Below are 20,608 nucleotides of genomic sequence, written 5' to 3'. Positions count from 1 at the left end.
TTAACAAAGGCTGGCAGTTTCTAAAATTCTAATAAAAGGGTATGAAAGTTGCGGTACATCACCCCCATCTACAAATTCCATTACCAAATTCATTCATTCATTGAGTAATTTACATACAATATCTGACAAACATTTCTCACTGTGTCGCATCATTGTATCAGCAAGTGGTATTTGGTTAAATAAGGACATTTATGTGTTTGGATGCTTATCTCCATCTTACGAGGCAGCATTGGACTTCATTACTTTCTCTAATACTGCCTGGTAATGATGATGATAGTCATCTGCCGACTACAACATCTGCCGACTACAGCCATTCACTAGTTTCAGTAGTGACAAGCTCTTGGCCAAGACGACAGACTGGAGACATGTCTCTCAGGATCCATCTTACCTGACAGTGCTGGATTGTACTGCCGTTGTTCTAACACTGTCTGGTAACGATGTTTTCTGGGCGACTGGAACCCCGCGGTAGGTCATTCCCTTTGTGTGCCATAAACTGTTCCCTTTAACGCACACACACACACACATACAACACACACGCACAAGCGCACACACACACGCACAAGTGCGCACACACACACGCACACACACACACACACACACACACACACACACACACACACACACACACACACACATACACACACACAGGCACACAAAGTTGAGAAGACTATTTAAATTGCTATGACCCCTTTTGGTTGTCTTTGAAAATTAGAATATAAAATGAACAGATTTTTACTAAACCACAAATGAACCAAAGATGTGGATAATACAGGTATATTAAGAAAAAAAAAATAAGAGGTGCACAGATATTGACAGACTTTGAAATAGTTTGAGGAACTCTTGAGGGGAATTGGAAAGCAGATCTTGTCTGTAATCATGTTCCTACACTGATTTTCTTGAAAACATTTTAGTTTTAATCATTCTCTTTTACCCACTTCCCTGTATGTTTTTTAAGGACTTTCATGTCAACCCCACCCAAGTTAAAGAATAGCAGTCTGTTAATGGCTCCACCGGTCCAGCAGGGCTATATTTCTTTGTCCCTCCCCCTGAACAGCGTCGGTTTATGTGTTGTGTGGCAGTGATTGGTCCTCTACCTTTACCTGCGTGGCACATCCTGTAACTGACATACGAGCTCACTTGTGAGGATTTTACTTGTAAACAGTGGGTTACAGCTGCTGTGGCCCTCTCCAGGCTCACTTTTTCGGTTTGTAATGGGCTTGTAAAAGTGTTACAGTGTTGTGCGTTTTACTCATAGTTTGTTGACAACGATTGTTGAGTTCCATTGCTTTTCATGTAAGCAGATTAAATGTAATTGAGATGAAATGAATAGGTTTGTATCACTGTCAGAAACAAAATGTATATTTTATGGTCAAAGTATAAAACAGGTGTCAGTAAAGGTAAATAATCATCATAGAGCAAGAAGAAATCCTGTGTTTGTATAAGGAGGGAGAAATACGCTGCAAATATTGAAACACGCCTTTATTTGCCAACCCAGCTCCGTTATCCATGACATGGAACACATGAAATAGGGTTCTTTTTTTCTATGTATTGCAGTTACATATTTGTGTAATCATTTAATTATATAGAAACATTGGAGCAGACAGAGTTTACTAAGCATGCTTTGCCTCTCTCCTTGGTCTGTTCAGTCACAGTCCTTCCTTTGTGTATTTGGCTAATGAAAATGAACAAATCTATGGATCAAAATGAGAAACTGCTCCATTTGGCCTAATTGAGCCTCTCTTTTCTCTTTTTCCCCAACCCCTGCTTCCTCTCTGCCCTGGTTAAAGCTCAGGGGTCATCCTTCCAGCCAGTTGATAGGTGTCTTACCAGACATGGTTAGATGTAATTATTAATGTCTAATACTGTCTGGTAATGCCGTCCATTAAATGGCATTAACTTCTGCTCTTTAACTTCCCCTCTCTCCCTCTTATACATCCGATACAGACAACTGAGTGGCATATCAGCATTATTGCAGCAGCAGCTGTTGAGGTGAAGTGATTATTACTGTGGAACTATAATTCTTGCGGTGGAAGATGTTTTTACGTTGTGTCTTCTTTGTACCTTTTGTTAGAGTTTCTTGCTAAGCAGCAGTTAAGGAACTTGCCACAAATGCTGTTGTAAGTTGGAGGAATTAAGGGGGAATATTACTTTGATGTAAAGACTATTCATAGATTATCATTTTTTTTTCTTTTAAAAATTCCATGTCCTCCCCCCCACTGTATTGGAATATTTTAGGTCCAGTATATTACAGCATATTACTATTATTTATTACTACTATAATGTAATGCAACTAATATATCATTTTTTATATATTTGTTGACTGTGATGCAACAAAAGACTGAATAAAATAGCTTAAATATGAAATTTCCTTTGTCTTCATTTTGTTCTTTTAAAATATCTGAAAGCACATTTTCAAAACCTGTTTTTACTTTGGATATCATTCAAATCCCTTGTTTGCTATTCCTTTGTCACATTTTCTCTGGTCATTCAGAACTCTTCCCTCAGCAAGACCGGAATGCTGAGTCCCAGTCAGATGTGGATCGGGTTACTGGTGAACAGAGCTTCTTTTTAAATGCCTCAGTTTACCCATGAGGTCCCCCATCAGCTAAGCCCTTATTGTGCCCAATCACAACGCAGTAGGCTAACTTGATAAACTAAGACACACAAGGTGTGGTTTCACTGTTGGAACCAGGTATCCAAACTGACACTAGGCTGCATTTGCACTTTGAAACCCATGCTTTCATTCCACACGGTTCCTGGTTTCATGTGCAGACTTTAAGGGGTTGGTGTCACGTTATCATTGAACACACATAGTGTTTAATTAAGCCTGTTAGCTCTGGGGTTCCACTGACTGGATAAATGCAGCTCTGATTTTATCAGTTGCAACACAAACAACCGTAACATTTAACTGTTCAGCATGACTGTCCTCAGGCTGGGCAGGCTGGCATTCATATATTTCTACATCAAGGTTCATCTACCAGGCAGCTGAAACAGGCTTCATTTGGGCAAAGGCCTAAACGAATTTTATATTCGTACGATGGGATCTCTATGTAAATGTTGTAAAGTCAAATTAAACAATTTGTCCTTCGGATAATTGAAAATAAAATTATTAAGATGATCAACATTAGATGTCTTTCAGAAATTCACAAAATGTGCTTAGTTTTGGAAAAATCTGGTTGAAAAGACCAAACAGTCATTTAGAAAAAGTCAAGGCTGGAACTTTCCTTTGTTCTAGAAATATTTTTTGAAATCATCATGAACTGATGGTTGATGAGCCATGGTGTAACAGAACAGCTTACACAAACACAAAACCTGTGAAAAGGGTGACAAAAGCCAATTTAATCATTAATCTGTGTGCAGAGCCGAAGCCATTCAGAAGCAGAGCCAAGATCTAGAGCCTCAAAATGAAATTGCTGCTTTGAAATAGTTCTGTCAGGTCAAGCTGGTTTGGCAAATTAAATAGCGCCATATATTTCAGGGTACTGAATGGACAAGTCGCACTATGCGTACAAGTCCTTCCTCAAGGTGTGTCTCGCCTTGGTGTCTCAGTATCTTATTCTTTGCACAAAGTACAGTTTCATTTTCTTTTTTCTGCAGTTCAAGCAAGTAAAAATACTCCATGAAAATAGTTTCAAGCATCTCTTAGTTGAGGCAGATTTGATATTTCTCAATACTTTGATACCGTGAGAAAACATGGCTATTTTACTTTGCCTTGTCTACCAAACAGTATTTTTTATATTTTACTTGCTACTCTGGATTTACCTCTTATGTCTCAATTTCGCATCAAAACAAATCTCCAAAGGGACATTTATAATAAATCTCAATCAAACTTACAGTATAACCTTGGAACTTGATATATTGTCATAAATTAAGTAACACTGAAGAAGCGCATCCCTCAGTACAAGAGTATGTTTGGTCAGTTTGTGTGTCATTTAAAGTTATGCTTCTATTTAATTTCCATTCCATAGACTTAATACAACTTAAATACACATTTTGTCCAGCTGTTGAAAACTGGGTAAAAAACTAAATAATAAGTGTTTACTCGAAGTAATAATAATAGTAATGATAATAATAATTATTATTATTATCATTATTATTACTTCGAGTAATAATAGTGATAATAATATAAAATGATAATGCTAATAATAATAATAATAATAATAATATTAATTATATTATTATTATTATTATTATTGTTATTATTATTATTATTACTTCGAGTAAACACTTATTATTTAGTTTTTAACGCAGTAATAATAACAATAATGATAATAATAATTATTATTATTATTATTATCATTATCATGATAATAATTTATCCTTTATTAATCCCTGTGGGGAAATTGTTTCTCTGCAATGAACCCATCATGGATGAACCATGAGCTGTGGGCTGCCGTCGACCAGTGCCAGGGGAGCAGTTAGGGGTTCAGTGTCTTGCTCAATAACACTTCGACACACTGGGAGGAGCTGGGAATTCAAGTGTTAAAAGAATTAACTTTGTGTATTTACTGAAAGAAACATTCCTCTGCCTTCTTTTGTTTGTCATGCAAAAGATATGGCAATATATTTTTGACATTTTTAAGGGAGGTGCAGGATCAATACATGAATATATATATATCAAAATATTTCAAAGGGTAAGTGATTTAGCCCTAAAAATTTCCTATACTATCTTCAAACATTAAAGAAAAAATGAACATCATACTTTTGCCATCAATTCAGAAACAATCAGTTTATTATCACAGTGATAGTAATGGCTCATGGTAAAGCATATATTTTTCCCAGTATTCCATATTTGTTTATTTAGTGATGTGCAATATTGACACACTGTAACATCTTGTATAATCTTCAAATAATAACTATGGTTGTTGCAGTCCTGTTTTAGATACTTCCCTTTTTGGTTATGTCACAATGCCAAATCACATTCCTGACTAGCAGAGACCCTGAAAAGGATTCCTGCACTGGTCTGTGCATGCTTGATGCAGTCAGATGAGATTCATACCCATTGCTGTCTGTGGAGGAAGAGAAAATCTCAATGAGCCACATGTATATTTGACTCAGAGGTGGATCTGCAAAAAGAAGCCAAACTGTTGGGACAAACCTGTAAGTGTGATGACAGACAACCAAGCTTGTTGAAACATGTTTTTTATGTACAGAGAATGGCTAAAAAAGTGTCAAAAGTGGTAAAAGCGGTCCCAGATCGAACCAGGAATTGGAGCTCACATGAGTGGACTGAGGGACAGAGGTATCCAATAAATCCCACTTCTTGGATTACAATATTGTGACAGATAACAGAATACATGACCCAATATATTTTTGAAAATGTTGAAAATGTTCATCATCAACATTATCTATCTATCTATCTATCTATCTATCTATCTATCTATCTATCTATCTATCTATCTATCTATCTATCTATCTCTCTCGGATAGGAGGAATACTTTGAAGATGTCCTTAACCTTGACACTGCGGTGGCATCTGCTGTGCTTTCTGCAGTGGTCTGCTGGTCCTCTGGAAGCTCTGAGAGAGACAGGAAAAGATAAACAAGTTGGTCAGACAGACCAGCTCGGTTCTGAAGTGCCCTCTGGACTCGATCGAGGTGGTGAGCGAGTGGATGATGTTAGCCAACCTAATATCCATCATGCACAACCCCTCTCACCCTCTGCATGACATTGTGGGGTATCAAAGCAGCTCTTTCAGCCAAAGATTGTTACATCCTTGTTGCAAGAAGGAATGCAGGTCCTTTACTCCATTATCTGTCAGTCTCTTCAATACAAAGACATAAACTCCTCTGTATGTAGCATAGTGCTTATGCTGCTCAAAAGCATCCCCAAACACTCTATTTTTCACTACCTCACCACGCCATCACCATTTTGCACTACCTCCACCTCTACTTACCACTATTATCTGTGCAGTAATTATATATATTATATTCATAACCCCCCAGGACACCTGAGGGAGTCCTGTGGGGGTGTTATTAAACACTTGATGCACTGCTGACAAAAGAACAGATTTGATTTCTTCCCTAAATGATCATGTTAACATGCCAAACGCGAAGCTGTTAATAGAACAAATTTTGGTTTATTTTCGAGTTAAACATTCTATAAAACAAGAGATCATTTAACGTTTGGCTACCTGTTCAGTGAAAATTTGTAACCAAGGTGACGGTAAGAACCTATGGTAGCTTCCCTTTAAAGTGAGGTCTGTACAAGATTCAAATGCACTTTAATTAATGAATAATTGGAACAACAACAGCCAACTTTTCATAGTTTTTCCATTGCTGCAGGCACTGTAAATATATGGCCTTTAACTCTTAATACACAAACCTGTCTCCTGTTTTTTGAATGTAAATGATCCTGTTATTACAAGTAAAAATGTGTAAAAAGTACAATGAGGAAACATTTCATTTCATTGAGCATTAGATGTCTCCAGTATGGGGTGCATACATGAGCCGGTTCGTTCTCAAGTTTTGATGCAACCATTCTTACCATTCTTACTTTTTTGTTTTGTTTTGTTTTTTGTTTGCACAAGATCTATATGCAAGGAGGCCTTTCCCCAAAAGATGACAAGCAATGGGTTAATGCTAGGTGGAAAAACAAGGCCCAGATTCCCAGATTAATAACTTAAAATTTATATTCTTGTCCAAATCTTGTCTCGGCAACTAGACTTGAATTTCTTCTTCAAAAAATTGATATGTGAATGCTATCACAAAAACTTGTGCCAATAGGTTTCCACCGAAACAACTCTCATGAGCAGTTGGCTAAGTGTAGCAGAGATAGGAAAATGTGACGACAAATATTTAAGTTTTAAGTTTAAAATGTGATTGAGATTTATATCCTCTGATGATTATACTTTCTTATATAAGATGTCGGTGAAGACACTATGTATGCATAGTTTTACAAAACTGTTAATACTAATGTGCAGATGAATGTTATTATGTTCATCATCAGTCTTGATGTAATTTGAGGTCTATTGAGAGGTTATAGACCTTGGGAACGCAATGCTGCCCCATACCATCTCAGGCCCCTCTGCTTTCCTGGTGTAATACTGTTAGAAAATCATGAGTAGCAGGTGAGTGAGAGACCCCACCTAGCCAAGGCTCTCTGTGCACTGTAACTTAATTCCATTCCTCCTACTAACACCTTGACAAAGAGAATCCATCCAAATAATGGGTTGTGCAGGGACACCATTGCTGCAGGTTGCATCCCTGTAATTGCCAAGCACGTCATGGCGCAGGAGGCATTAAGGTTGACATAGGAATCTGTGACTCCAGAGACATAGACCTTATGGTATGCCATACAAGCATTAACACAGACATACTATACACAATATGTTAATTATCTATAACTTAACAGTAATAGTAGAACATTTTAATTGTATAACACATTCCTCAGCTCATTTAAAAAAGATAATGTGGCATACGCATTAAAGATTTAATGACTAAAACAATATTCACATGAATAAATAAAATGAAAGGAAAGACTTGAAAGACCTAATGCAGTTCCAATTTCAGTTACAAAAAAATGGAAATAATAAAATTGTATACAGTGACAGCTTGGATAGGCTCTGCCATCACCATGACCCTAAGTGCAGGATACGCTGTAATTGATGAATGAATGAATAAACCAAAATAAAAAAAAAGTGACCCTTTCAGTTTAGAATCAAGATTTACAAAACACATAAGAATATATGTAATATGAATATAGGAGTAACAGATTTTCTTAACATATACACAGCCTTTGACAGATGATGAACCAAGAGATTTAAGGGGCTGCAAAACAAGTCTGTTCTTTTTTTGTCCACAGACAGTGCACTTCATACACTGTCCACCAAATGACAGTTCAAGGGATGTCTTATTTTGGCTCCACACAAATCTCAGTTAAGCAGAACACAGGAGGCCAGATTCAACCACTACCATGGTTGGTCTCATGAGTATAACCAGGCAACTCTCTGCTACTGTTGTAAATTTTGCATTTTAAAATCTAAACAGGCAATTTATGGTTTGTAACCTCTCTTACCAAATATCCAGTGTGTGGTAACACGAAAAGAGTGTTATCACCTTCGTATGATAAGGATCATGCATCATGTTGTACCCTTGATGTCCCCAAATTTCCTTTCAAGCTTTTTCTAATCTCTTTCTTAAAACCGAAAAAGAAAAAAAAGACTTCTTTCTCTGACTATATGTAACAATACTGTCAATGAATTGGCAGTTAAATTACAATTTTGCAAGACATACCCTAACCTTTCGATCACCCTACGACACCTATAATTATATGTATACATACATCAAATGGTACATCCAGGAGGAACCCGTCCCCGTCAATTAACAGGCTGTTTGGAGGAAGGGAGGAGATAATGCATAATTGCAAGCCTTGTTGAGACTTGGGTGTTTCCTCAGACAGAAAGTCATTAATGGATTTGCCATGTGAGTAGACAAGTAATATGTTGCTCAACTGAATACCTGCCACTGCATTTGGCAGACAATATGATTAATGATTATCTTTGGCACAAAAAAAAAACATATAGTTTGGAGGACTGATTCCGAAACATCAATGAACCATGGAAAGTAGGCTTAGGTTCATGGTAGAACCAAATCTAACGTAAAAATGGACATCAACTTGGTGATGAATGCAAATACATGATTTAATGGTAAATTAAATGGAGTGATGACACCATTTATGTTAACAAAGCAAGAAAAGCTCTGTTTGTGGTTATTGATTGGCATTCACAAATTACCGCACCATGAACACAAAACAATAACATCATCAGGTATGTTGATTTCTTCCCGGCTCTGCTCAAAGATCCTGCTTGTCTGGAGCAGGTTGCAAAAAACCCTGCAGTGTAATTCGATTTATTTTTGGGAACAAAAGCAGAATATTGTTGTAATATGGCATACAATGTACGATAAATTGAAGTTAAAGTAATAAAACCCAAAATGACTCAAACATGCAACATATTGGTATTTTTTTGCTTACTATTCTTTCATCAAGATTAGTCTCTGCTAACTATAGTGGAGACATTCCACTTCTCTCCTCTGTACATGACCGAACCATCTCAGTCTGGCTTCTCTGACCTTCTCTCCAAAACATCTAACATGTGCTGTTCCTCTGATAGACTCATTCCTGATCCCATCCATCCTGGTCACTCCCAAAGAGAACCTCAACATCTTCATCTCTGCAACCTCTAGTTCTGCCTGTTGTCTTTTGGTCATTGTAACAGTTTCTATTCCACCCATTTAAAATTATACTACTCCTTAGTTCTATAAAATGAAGCTTTAGGAAGGACAAGGACAAGGACAATGATCTTACAGTGGCGGGTGCAAATAAATATACAAATGAATACATAAGTAAAGTTATAATATTGAAACTGAATTAAATCCCATAGAGCAATTGTTAAGTTAAAAAAACAAGCCCCTTAATGATTTTCCCGACTTGATGTTTCAAGTTATATGTATTGATGTCGACTGATTCTTGCTCTGTTCATAACAGGAGGCAGAAGTCTGAGGATTTTATTGCAACTGCATGCTTCATGGATGTCAATTAAGAACAGGAGGCCAGGTCGACGGTATATTCTGGCCTCCAGTAAAATCTCCCATTTCGATCCTACGCCACTGGCTCCACATGCTTAGAATTTAGATTAAAGTAGACAGTTAAACATAGATAAATCAGACTTTACTTGTCTGACACAATGGAGTCAAATGGAATAGCTGATGCACATGCCAATGCCAAGACAACAGTTTCCTAGGCAATTGTTTTATCAAGAGGTTGAGAACATTGGAAATAACACAAATAACACACTTCACCTCCCATAAGGCCCTGATAAAATCCCTCGGGGAACATGCTGTTGCCATAGTCAAGAATCAGCAGAGGGCAGAAGTAACAGTGGAAACTAGACTGAGCAGAAGCTTACTCTAGACTGAGATCAGAAGTCAGAAAATTTTAGCACCAGTATGGTTTAATGCAGAGAAAGATTACTACAGAATACATTCAGTATCCTGAATACATTTTAAAATAAATGAATGAGATCAGTTAGACTTTGATGAATAAACTCTTGAAGCGGCATTCAATCGTCAGCTGTTGGAATTGAATTTCTATACATTTTGACTCGTTTTGGTATACAATAATGAATTAGGTTCCACACATCACAAATTCTATACTTCTCCCCGAGACATATTCAGAGGTCACTATTTCACCACGATTTTATTCAGAGGAAAAACAGTTTGATGTACATTGTTACGTCCTGATCGCCTGCACTGCATCCAATACTTTTTTTTTTGTATCCACAGATAAGGAACTGACCAGTGATCTTTACAATCCCACCACATATGATCTGCTCCCTTGATCAGTCAGGGAGCTGTAGTACTGTACTGTGAATTCAAAATTCTCACGGTCTGTTTGTCATTTTTATACAAAGCCACTCCATTATATATTCTATCAAAGAAGCTGACAATGCTACATCTGCTAATCTGGATTTGCTATAGGATATGATACACATATCTCATTTTTACCATTATGCCTGGTCAGTTTTCACCAGATGGTTAGGGTGGTTGTAGTTATATTACAGCCAACTGCCTCTATAACAAAAACACATTTTTTATAAATGCTCAGTTGTTTGGCATGTTTAATATTTGAATGTGATGTGCCTAACTTCCAGATTTCCAAGTCTACATTCAATAAACAAATGCTGTACAGAGATATGGTTTTAATAGTGAATCAGAGCCAATTGTTTTGAAAAAAAGCATACTTTCTGTTCTGATGCCGTTTTGGAGGAAGCAAACAGTCATAAATTACTTTTATTTCTAATTAATTTCTTGTCTTCGCGGGATAACGTTTTGGTGAGAACAATATTTCTCAAGCTTTACCGGCAGAAATGTTCACATCTAAATCATAAATTAGGAATAGTTTACTCATTTAAATACTCCAACCTCCTTGTCCCTGTTTTGCCCAAAGATGTTAGATAAAAAAGACATCCTCTGTGGCTGCGCTTCATGTGTTTATGCTCCCCCTGCTGTCCTTCACCAGTACACACACAAGAAGAACCCTCTGTACAGCCAGCTGAAGGAGAACACGGTTTGACCTGTGGAGAGATTCGACACCTACAACACTGATAAGTTCCAGGTTGCCATGAGTCTGCCCAGGGACTGAGTGCTGGGCACCTTCGCAGTGATTGCTTCTGCCATACTGTTACTCCCAGGGACCAATTAGCTTGATAATTATGGCTCTTGAGATTATGGTTTGTTAGGCTTGAATGATCTTAGTTTGTGTGCTCTTGAACAAAAATATTTGCTTAAATAAATATCATATGCCTTGTATGTATTGATTGGGTTAGGGCTGGGGGTGAATAGGGCATGGCAAAGGATCGGTAACTCACAGTGAATTATGTAACCCACTAAGTGAAACATAGACAATAAATTATAAAATAATATGAAATGGGAAACTACAAAATGGGGGATACTATGACAAGCAGTCAGTAAATATCATAGAAAATAAAACTTATGTTAATTTTTTCCAGTAATACATTATGTTTTCACTGATGCACTGGTGCAATTATTCCTTGTTCATGCCCGAAGATGGAACAAAGCCATGTGTGCTTATTATTTTAACACCAGGTGCTCAAATTAATAAGCAAAGGTCAATATGGTAGTAGATAATTTATCTATCTGTTGGTATAGTTGTCTATTTTATTGGAAGCTGTGGAAGAAAGTGCAGCTTCTGAAAAAAACATGCAAATGTGATGATGTAGAAGTCCTCCCACATGTCACTGTAATTCTAACTCGGAAGATCAACAGAGGCCTCCAATATGCCTTTTTTGTAGCTCATTATTTTGGCTTCAGCCTTTAGGTTTGAAAACTTATAAATATATCACTTGGCAATTCAAATTCAAGTTTGGTGCATGTCAACACAGGCAGGCATAATTCAACATTTCACAACATCCTGCATTGCCTTACTAACATCGAAGAGATAGATATCACATCATCTGCATTGTCACAGTCATCTTTCAGTTATGACAGAAGATCTTTTGGAAGTGGGGGGGGGTTACTGATTGCAATGTAGAAAGTGTGGGCAGCTGACAAGCAGTCAGGAAGGAAAAAGCACTCAGTGCCTAGACATGTTTATCTTCAATTCCTCTCTAGTCACTCTTCAAGCTGGCAAATAGGGGAAACTAAAGCTTAACAAAAGGTCCCCCCTCTGGGGGACGGGGGGTGGGCACACTGCATTATATCCTCTTTTGGATGCAACCATCTATGCTTTGTATGCTTTCTTTTTGGTTTGAGTGAGAAACACAGAAAGAGGGGCTGATTAATTGTGCAGATGGTGCTCTCTGTATGCAGTGGGAACTGAAGCTGAGACAGAGTGGTGGGTTTGGACTTGTCCATCATGGGATGTTGTGGTATGACCCAGAGACATACTGGAGTAGATGAAGTCGGCCCTGATGAGATCGAGCTTCTGGAACTCTCTGGAGATAATCTTGGGTAAGATATAAGTATGACATCATAGTTTAGAAAATAGAGACCGTTTAGTGTTTAATAACTTTTAATAACTTTTAATAACTATTAATGATGAACTTGTTTCTAAAACTCAACGTTAAACAAATCAGGAAATTTATCAAGATTGTGGTGTAATAACATCAACGCACACACATGCACGCACGCACCCCCCCACACACACACGCACACACACGCACACACACGCACACGCACACACACACACACACACATACACACATACACACACACACACACACACACACACACAGGTATATGTTTGTTTGCTGTGGCAGAAGCCTGAGGGTAGCTGACACAAACAGACTTAATCATCTGATCTGTAAGGCCAGCAAGGTTATGAGGTTGGATCTGGCCTCTCTGACGGTGGTGTCGGAGAGGAGAATGTTGTTCAACATTAGGACAATTCCCAACAACACCTCTCTCCAACTCCACGACATGCTGACCAATGTATGAGCCCATTCAGCAGTAGATTGAATGCGTGAGCTTTGGGAATCGGATTGAATAACTCGGTCTGGTAAATAACACCATACTATCTCACATCTTCCCATCTTACTATTTATTTGGTTCCATTTGTTTGTAACTTATTTATCTGAAACAATACATAAAAAAAATCATTTTATTATCTTTATTATTTTTTTCCTGCTACAGTATTCCTATTTGTTTGTTTTATTTCTTTCTGTATGGAGAATCTGACACCACCCAGTTTCCCTCAGGATCAATAAAGCATTAATGATTCTGATTCTGAAGTTCTATTCAAGGCTATAGACTATTTACAGACAGAGATGTTTGGGAAATCAGTGATACCATTGGACTTCATTTCCTGTTGAGTTCATTGACATATAAAGAACGCGAACAAAAGTATTACTTTTCCAGTTCTTCAGCATTGGATGTGTCATATTGCACAACAGGTTTTGCATCTTTGATGTAACCTTTAGAAAACCCGACAGGGGTAGTGACATTTGTTTCCATAGTATAAACGGCATTTTTGTTAAGGTTAAAATGTAAACATTTCAACTGTCATGAAAGGGGTCCTTAATAAGAGGATATGTCAATATGGTTTGCACCCTTCTACACTTATTTAGTATGAATTTTGGGGCTAAGTGGTGCTGAATGATGTGATTAGAAGATTGAACAGGTTTAAGATGGAGGTGGGTTTGCCAAATCCCTTCTCATTCTGAGGGGGATTAGTAAAAGCTAATTACAACAGTTGCTACCATGCTCTCGTGTTTGTCTGTCACTGTATTCGGCGGTTATGTGTTTTTTTTTATTCTAGTTGATGAACTATATCCTTAATCATAGATGCAGCACCAAATAAGGATTTTATTTGTTTGTTTGGTGAATGATGGAGTATGTGTTTAACTTTAAATATAAAAGCGAGAGCATTGTCTTTCACAGTCCTGATGAAAATCACTGACTTCTTTTCTTTCGGCTGCTCCCTATATTAACCCTCTCCATCTGACCCAATTCACTATATCCTCTTTTCTCTTACAAACTACCTTCATATTGTCTGCCGATCCATTCATAAATCACCTCTTGGAAGAGAACATGAAAATAAACTTTGGAAAATGGTAAACTGTGAACATATTGATCATCTTTACATACTTTCAGCTTAACGAATGCAAAGTAACATATATAACATTTATCACACATTGAGCTGGAGGAACTTAATATTTATGCTTTTATCACGGTAACATTTCCAGATAATTCTAGGTCTTTCACATCCTGCCCCAAGTCCAATGAAACTGTTTACATGTATAATAGTAAAGGAGGCAACAGGTGGGTGTCTGTCTGATCTGACTGTAATCTGATTATGTCTGTCTGCTGCTGGACTGTCAGCAGAGTGGGTGGGGGGGCGGACACTACTGATATGTCACGCAGATTATAACATCTCTTTATTTATCACCAATTTCATTATTAGATATTAAAGGTCTACTAAGAGACATCCATGCACTGCAGAAGCAGAAAACCCACCAAACTTCAGACAATTTGAAAAATCCTACTTTGAAACTATTTATAAACAAAATATTCTGCTACATGCCGGTTTTCAAACATATATTGGACCAGAGCTTTTCGCTATTGTCACAAGGTAGGTTTTAACCACTGTGATAAAAGTATCACTATTGGTGTATTTTCAGGGTGTGGAGTCTGAGTGAATCCAGGCTTCAGCTTGCAGTAAAAAATAGCAGAGATGAACAGCAGCCTCCATTACACAACCTGTTTGGAAAACACCTTCAGAAAGAGGTCAGTTATACACAGACACACGGACACACACACACACGGACACACACACACACACACACACACACACACACACACACACACACACACACACACACACACACACACACTCACACAAGCAAATATATATACACAGTTGATCCTATAAGACTGGACTGATTACTGATTGGACTGATACCTTGATCCTTTGACAATTTGAGGCCAAGTCAACCACTTTTGTTGGTGGCTGGACAAATTTCTTTGCTGAATGAGACCACAGTGATATTTTGAATGACAGTTTCCAGGAATGGCTGGATCTGAACTGCTACAATGCTCAGATAGGTTGTGTCAGGGTCAGACCCAAGGATATTGTGCAGAACACAGTCCAAAATTTCAAACTAACCACTTAAGCTTGCTAATATGACACAGTACATCCTTGTACCATCAAACCAGGTAACCACTTCTATTGTTACAAATCCAGTTCTAATTCTTGCAAGGCAATTGGAGGCATCAGCAGGGGCACACTGACCAGTCAACCGCGATGCAGCCACATATTTTAATTCTCAACTTTGATTCTCAACTTCTCAAACTGAAAACAGACACAGGGCTTTCATTTGCTAAACCTTTTTTTAACAATATGACTGAAATCACACCTCTCGTATGATCATTATACACACTAATTCTTGTCAAAATCTTCAAACTTCTTCACCTGAAGACGTTTCACCCCTCATCTGAAAGGATTCTTCTGTTGTGAAGTTGAAGAAGTTGAAAAAGTCAAGTTGCCATGACAAGAAGATATTGACAAGAATTCACCATGACCTGGATGACTGAGAACTTCCAAAGACATCTAAACACTAATATTTTCCATGACAAACATAAGCTGTTCTGCTTCCAGAGATTCAAACTTTTCAGGAAATAAACAGAGGATGAGTCACTGGTCATTTTCTTTCCCTTCAAAATCTGAATCTGGACAACATCACAGGTTTCATAGGACTCTGTATGTAGGCAGGGGTGGGGGGTTAAAGGAGGGTATAATAAATGACATGCAAGGTTTATTGACACAGAAGAAAAAAAGTTTTCCAAAAGGCCGACAATGTCATTATTCTTTTATTGTCAATGTCAGACTACTGGTTGTAATCAACACGATGTGGGCTGATAAGAGTGTATGTCTGTAGGTGGTGCTGTGGGGCAGAAGCAGAGAGGAGCTGCACCACAGGATTTACTCCCAGCAGCCAATCAAAGGCTGGGAGGGCCAGCCTGCACATTTATATGGAGAGATCGTCTACTCCTCCCCAGTGGCTCTGTACAGCAGCTATACACAGGTGACATGACAATCCCTCCTTATAGAAACTTGAGCATTATCTTGGTCCATCTACCAATATTGGTCAGCAAATTCATTTGATTTATTTTAAATATCTGCTGACAATTGCATAACAGAATTGGTGAGAAATTCACATAAATTATGCAAGAAATAACCCCAAAGTTTTTTTTTTCTTGTCCGTCTTGGCCATTTATTCCATACAACTATGTGAAAAGTGAACAAATTTGTCAAAACATCAAAGAAATCTGTGCTTCATGTTCCTAATCATACATTCATTTATGTTCACAGGAAACACATGACTACTTCCTGGTGTTTTTCTCTTTCCACCTGCTGCTCCTCTCCGTGGACCACACACAACAAGACTTTATGTATGAGGTATTTACACGTAGCATAAAAAACACTCATGATCACTAGAGTGATGAATGAAAGCCCTTTTCTAAAGTTGTCATAAAAACATTGCATACAGCACTGTGAAGCAAACGTTTTGAAAACAAATGTAATATGCGTTATAATTTGTAAAAAAAAATAATCAAATTACTTTGAGTAAAATTACAGGGTTAGCATAAAATAATAAAGAGTTAAAAATAATTGTCATAATTATCAACCTGATAACATCATTTTTGGCATTCTTTGGTGACTTGCTGTTCCAGGCTGCTATACTTAAAGTCACATGATTCCTGCTGATGTTTGTTGAAACCAAAGCTCAGCGACAGTGACCTTGAAATTTTCACCTATCCATTTTGCTGGTGTTGTCATAACAGTGACTTTGTTAGGTTAAAAAATCTCAGGAGTCTTTGTATGTGACCTGATATGAACCAGAGTAAAAGATAAAATGCAGTATTTGTGAGTGAGTCATATTAAAGCCTACCCGATTCACACCATGAGAAAAAAAAAGATAATTATCCTTACTGCAGGGCCATGTCTTTTTTCCTGAGTTTTGGCCTGATTGAAGCCCACATATTCAGAGATGTGGGAAAATTTCAAGTTTTACTTCCATCTCACTTGAGTGAAATGAAGAGTCATCATTCTTTCCCTCTCTTCCTCTCTCATTTTACTCCTGTTGTTTTATATTTTGCAGGGAATGCTCCCCCTTTCTGGACTTTCTTTCCAGGCTGTCTCTCTTGAGCTTGACACATCATGCTCTCCTCACATGTTTGAGATCAGTAGTGAGTCAAGATGAAATGACCAGTTTGAATTCAGTGCCTGAAGGACTGAGAATAATGGCCGCTGTCTCCTGTTGTTGTCCAGGCCCTCTGATGGACTCTAAGATTTTCATCTGTCCAAACACTGCAGAGATACTGAAATGGCAGAAGTGCATAGAAGACAGGGAATACAAGTCAATGACTCAATCCCTGAGTGCTTCCCACTGTGCTCTGTCCTATCTGGTAATGTTCCTAAAAAGTATGTGAACAATCTATCTGTTTGAGAATTAGATAATATATCTTTCTTCTGCAGCTACCTTGTGATGAGCCCTGGAAGCAAGAAGAGCTGAAAAAGTATTTGATGAGAGCTCCAATATGGCAGTGGGAGGGAGCCCCAATCCCACAAATGGGATGGCCGGGATACCTATCTGTAGTCCACATTATCAACACACAACGACAGGTAACAAATAGTAGTATACAATATAAGCAATGAACAGAAACACGATAGCCTTCCAAGTGTGCTGATGCAGTCAACTCACAATGTTGGTTGATAAACAAGGGCTCTAAAAGTGAGAAATATAAGCCATATTTGTCTTAAACATAAGAGTCAAATGCACCTCAGAATTTGTAAGACATTCTTTCAAATTCAACATTGCGAATGTGGTACTCACCTGTTCCAACAGCTAACTCACATGATTAATAGAAAATCAAAAGAAAACTGCTTGAGTATTGAGCACAATTATCCCCTGCATAATAAAAAGTATTAATTTGCATTTTTATATAGTTAAAATAAATAATAATCCTTGTTGTTGAGAATGAATGTTGGACACATTTAGAAAGACCAACATGCGGCTGCGTTTGTTGAGCAAATACAAACTGAATGGATTGCACATAAACAGCACCAGGTGTGATTTCTCTGTGATTACCTCATTATTCCAAGGTGTCGTTGCAACAATATTATTATGACTTAATTTATTAGTTATCATTTAATCTAGTAGTGATTTAAAAGAGTGACACATCACACATCAGACAATTTGACCAGTTGTAAATGAGATTTAACAGTTTGGAGCCAGATGCTGTAGCACCCAGAAGCAAAATGGAAGTATATTTTTCTGAATTACAGTGTGCTTACCACAGAGATAATCATCTAACCCCTAAAACAAGGCTAAATAACTGTTTGTACATAGTAATGAGCTAAAAGTGTACAATCACTTCTAATGAAGAAGGATTATAAAACTGTAAAATGAAGCCATTCTCCTTGTCTATCCTTGAAGAACATTTTGTGGCATATTGATGCATTAAAAACTACCACATATCTATAAAAGACAATATCTGTGCTGCTGAAATGATTTCCTCTGCACTTGCAGGTGCTCCAAGAAAGGCTGATGGTTCTTTTCCCACAAGATATCTTGCTGCTGTCAGTTGACACAAAACAGCTGTATTTAAAATATGAGGTACAGCAAAATAACACAGAATTAAATAACCATAATAGCAACCCTTCGGACAATTTTTCAGCATTTGGTGCAGTTTAATGAGCCAATGAATTAAGTTTCTCTCCAAATTAAAATGACAAATTATATTCTATGGATTCCTTTCTAAACTTTCTTCTACCCTGTTGACTGTAACAGGGCAGGCTGGCCAGACAAAGCATCAGAGCCGTGGAGAGATCTGCCATGCCTGGGCAACTTGAGTTTGAGATGATAGGTACATCAACATTTGGAAGAAAAACTTCCAAATACATATATACAATTACAGTGTAAATATAACATAGTATAAATTGAAATACTTCTCTCATTCACTGTTATGTTTAAGGTGAACTGTTGGAGCCACTGCAAGTCTCCTGTATGTGCCTTGAAGATTATCAGAAGTGGATCTTTCACTTACAACAGGTGCATAGTTAAGAAAGAGGAACATACACAGTATGAATGTTGCAATTTGCTAATGCTAATTTGCAATTTTTTCTTTTTGAAATTCCATTATTACCAGCTGATTATGTGCTAAGTCACACAGGTTTAAACTTCTCAGATTCATGCTTTGTTAGAAAACTAAAGTAAATCTATATAATGATGATTCACTGTCAGTCAAGTTCAGTCCGTTTTGCCACCAGTTTGGTCCAAAAAAAATGAACGCTGGAGGGCAGAATCAAAAAAAAAAAAAAACAGCCAAAGACCTGGTTCAAATGTGAGTCTTTTTTGAGGACCAACTTAGATAGTTGACTTTTTTTACTGAAACATGATCCCTTGAATAGGGAAGGCAAGCGTTTTTTCCCTGAATTTACTGCTTAAATCCTGTATAATCCCAAAAAGTACAGGAACTTCTATGTGGTTTCTGATGGAATATTTTGGTTAACCACTTTTCCACTGTGTAACAATAGAATCATCAAAGGCTAATCAGATATTGGGGGATAAAAATAATAATAATAATGAGAGAGGAACCACCACTGAAACTGCATTAAATTGTTATCAAATACATACCCTCATGAGTATTTCCATAACTTGTCAGGATGTGATTTCCCTTCTTCCCAAGAAACATTGGTTTTGGTTTGGTATGAACATCAGCATGCACAGACTTGTCTGAGATCAAAAGCATACTTGTCTGATTTTTCCTCACAAAGGTGCCAAATATACCAAGTAGCCACATACATTGTTCATCCTTTCATCATAAATTAAAATGAGTTACTACATTGTCCTTCTGAGACACTTGACCAAGGAATTTGCATTTGTGAAATACAGATGCTGCTGAAAGCACAGCACGTTATAATCATTAAGGCTCAAGAAAGGGATCTTCTTTGAGTCATTCATTTTGTATTTACAAACAATATTTCAATCTTACACATGTTGCCTCCTCATCTGCAGCCAGACAGAAAAAGCAACATTACTGTGAGTCAGGCAGCACCATCCATCCTACCAAAGCAGCAGAGGAGCCACAAGGAGCCCCAGGAGCCAATGACAAGGACAGAGCAATATCACATCAATGAACATGGATGAGTCAAACAAATGTTAATTGAAATATCAGTTATTCCATTGCTGAAATTAATAGATAGTTTGTGCATTTTTGAGCATAAAAATTGACCTACAGCAGAAAATGGTTCTTTTTAGACCAAAGTTGGTATATTTGAGTAGGCTGGTTATATTGAAGAAAAGTTCACTGTATGTCATGTTGGAACAAACAAGAGGAATATAATAACCCTGTTAGGTGCATACAACATAGAGCTGAAGAAACTGTACATGTTTAGACTGAAATTGATTTTTTTTTTTGCTTTACTATTTTCTTGCAATAAACTAAATACAAAGAGTATATTTATAAAACATGTAAGTATCTAGATTTCTTTAACTGTTTAAAAGTGTTTAACCAATGACCAGTAATGCATTCAGATACTGTAAAAAACCCAATCCATCTCAATGTTTAAATTGTTGAATTAGTTAT

At 37.4% G+C, this 20,608-nt stretch overlaps 1 protein-coding gene across 1 annotated transcript; it reads left to right on the top strand.

Annotated features, from left to right (window-relative positions):
- Positions 1–12,359: 12,359 nt before the first annotated feature.
- On the top strand, positions 12,360–20,554 carry LOC147214126 (putative pleckstrin homology domain-containing family N member 1). Its single transcript, XM_086141491.1, has 11 exons — positions 12,360–12,469; positions 14,638–14,743; positions 15,895–16,041; positions 16,329–16,415; positions 17,119–17,206; positions 17,289–17,425; positions 17,496–17,642; positions 18,550–18,636; positions 18,811–18,886; positions 18,995–19,071; positions 20,038–20,554. Exons 1-11 carry the CDS (start codon positions 12,375–12,377, stop codon positions 20,167–20,169), a joined length of 1,179 nt encoding a protein of 392 aa, XP_085997617.1. The 5' UTR covers positions 12,360–12,374; the 3' UTR covers positions 20,170–20,554.
- Positions 20,555–20,608: the final 54 nt, after the last annotated feature.

The sequence above is a fragment of the Fistularia commersonii genome, chromosome 34, assembly GCF_037954325.1.
Source record: "Fistularia commersonii isolate RoL2024-O1a breed Wild chromosome 34, RoL_Fcom_v1.0, whole genome shotgun sequence".
In the NCBI taxonomy this organism is placed as follows: domain Eukaryota; kingdom Metazoa; phylum Chordata; class Actinopteri; order Syngnathiformes; family Fistulariidae; genus Fistularia; species Fistularia commersonii.
The sequence above is the reverse complement of the archived record's forward strand: the minus strand, read 5'-3'. Positions and strand labels throughout refer to the sequence as shown.

Excerpts from the sequence above, each read along its gene's own strand:
- LOC147214126 (XM_086141491.1), top strand. The coding sequence starts at position 12,375 with ATGGGATGTTGTGGTATGACCCAGAGACATACTGGAGTAGATGAAGTC. Across the intron at positions 12,470-14,637 it reads CTCTCTGGAGATAATCTTGG|GGTGTGGAGTCTGAGTGAAT; the intron begins GTAAGATATAAG and ends GTGTATTTTCAG. Across the intron at positions 17,643-18,549 it reads TTATCAACACACAACGACAG|GTGCTCCAAGAAAGGCTGAT; the intron begins GTAACAAATAGT and ends CTGCACTTGCAG.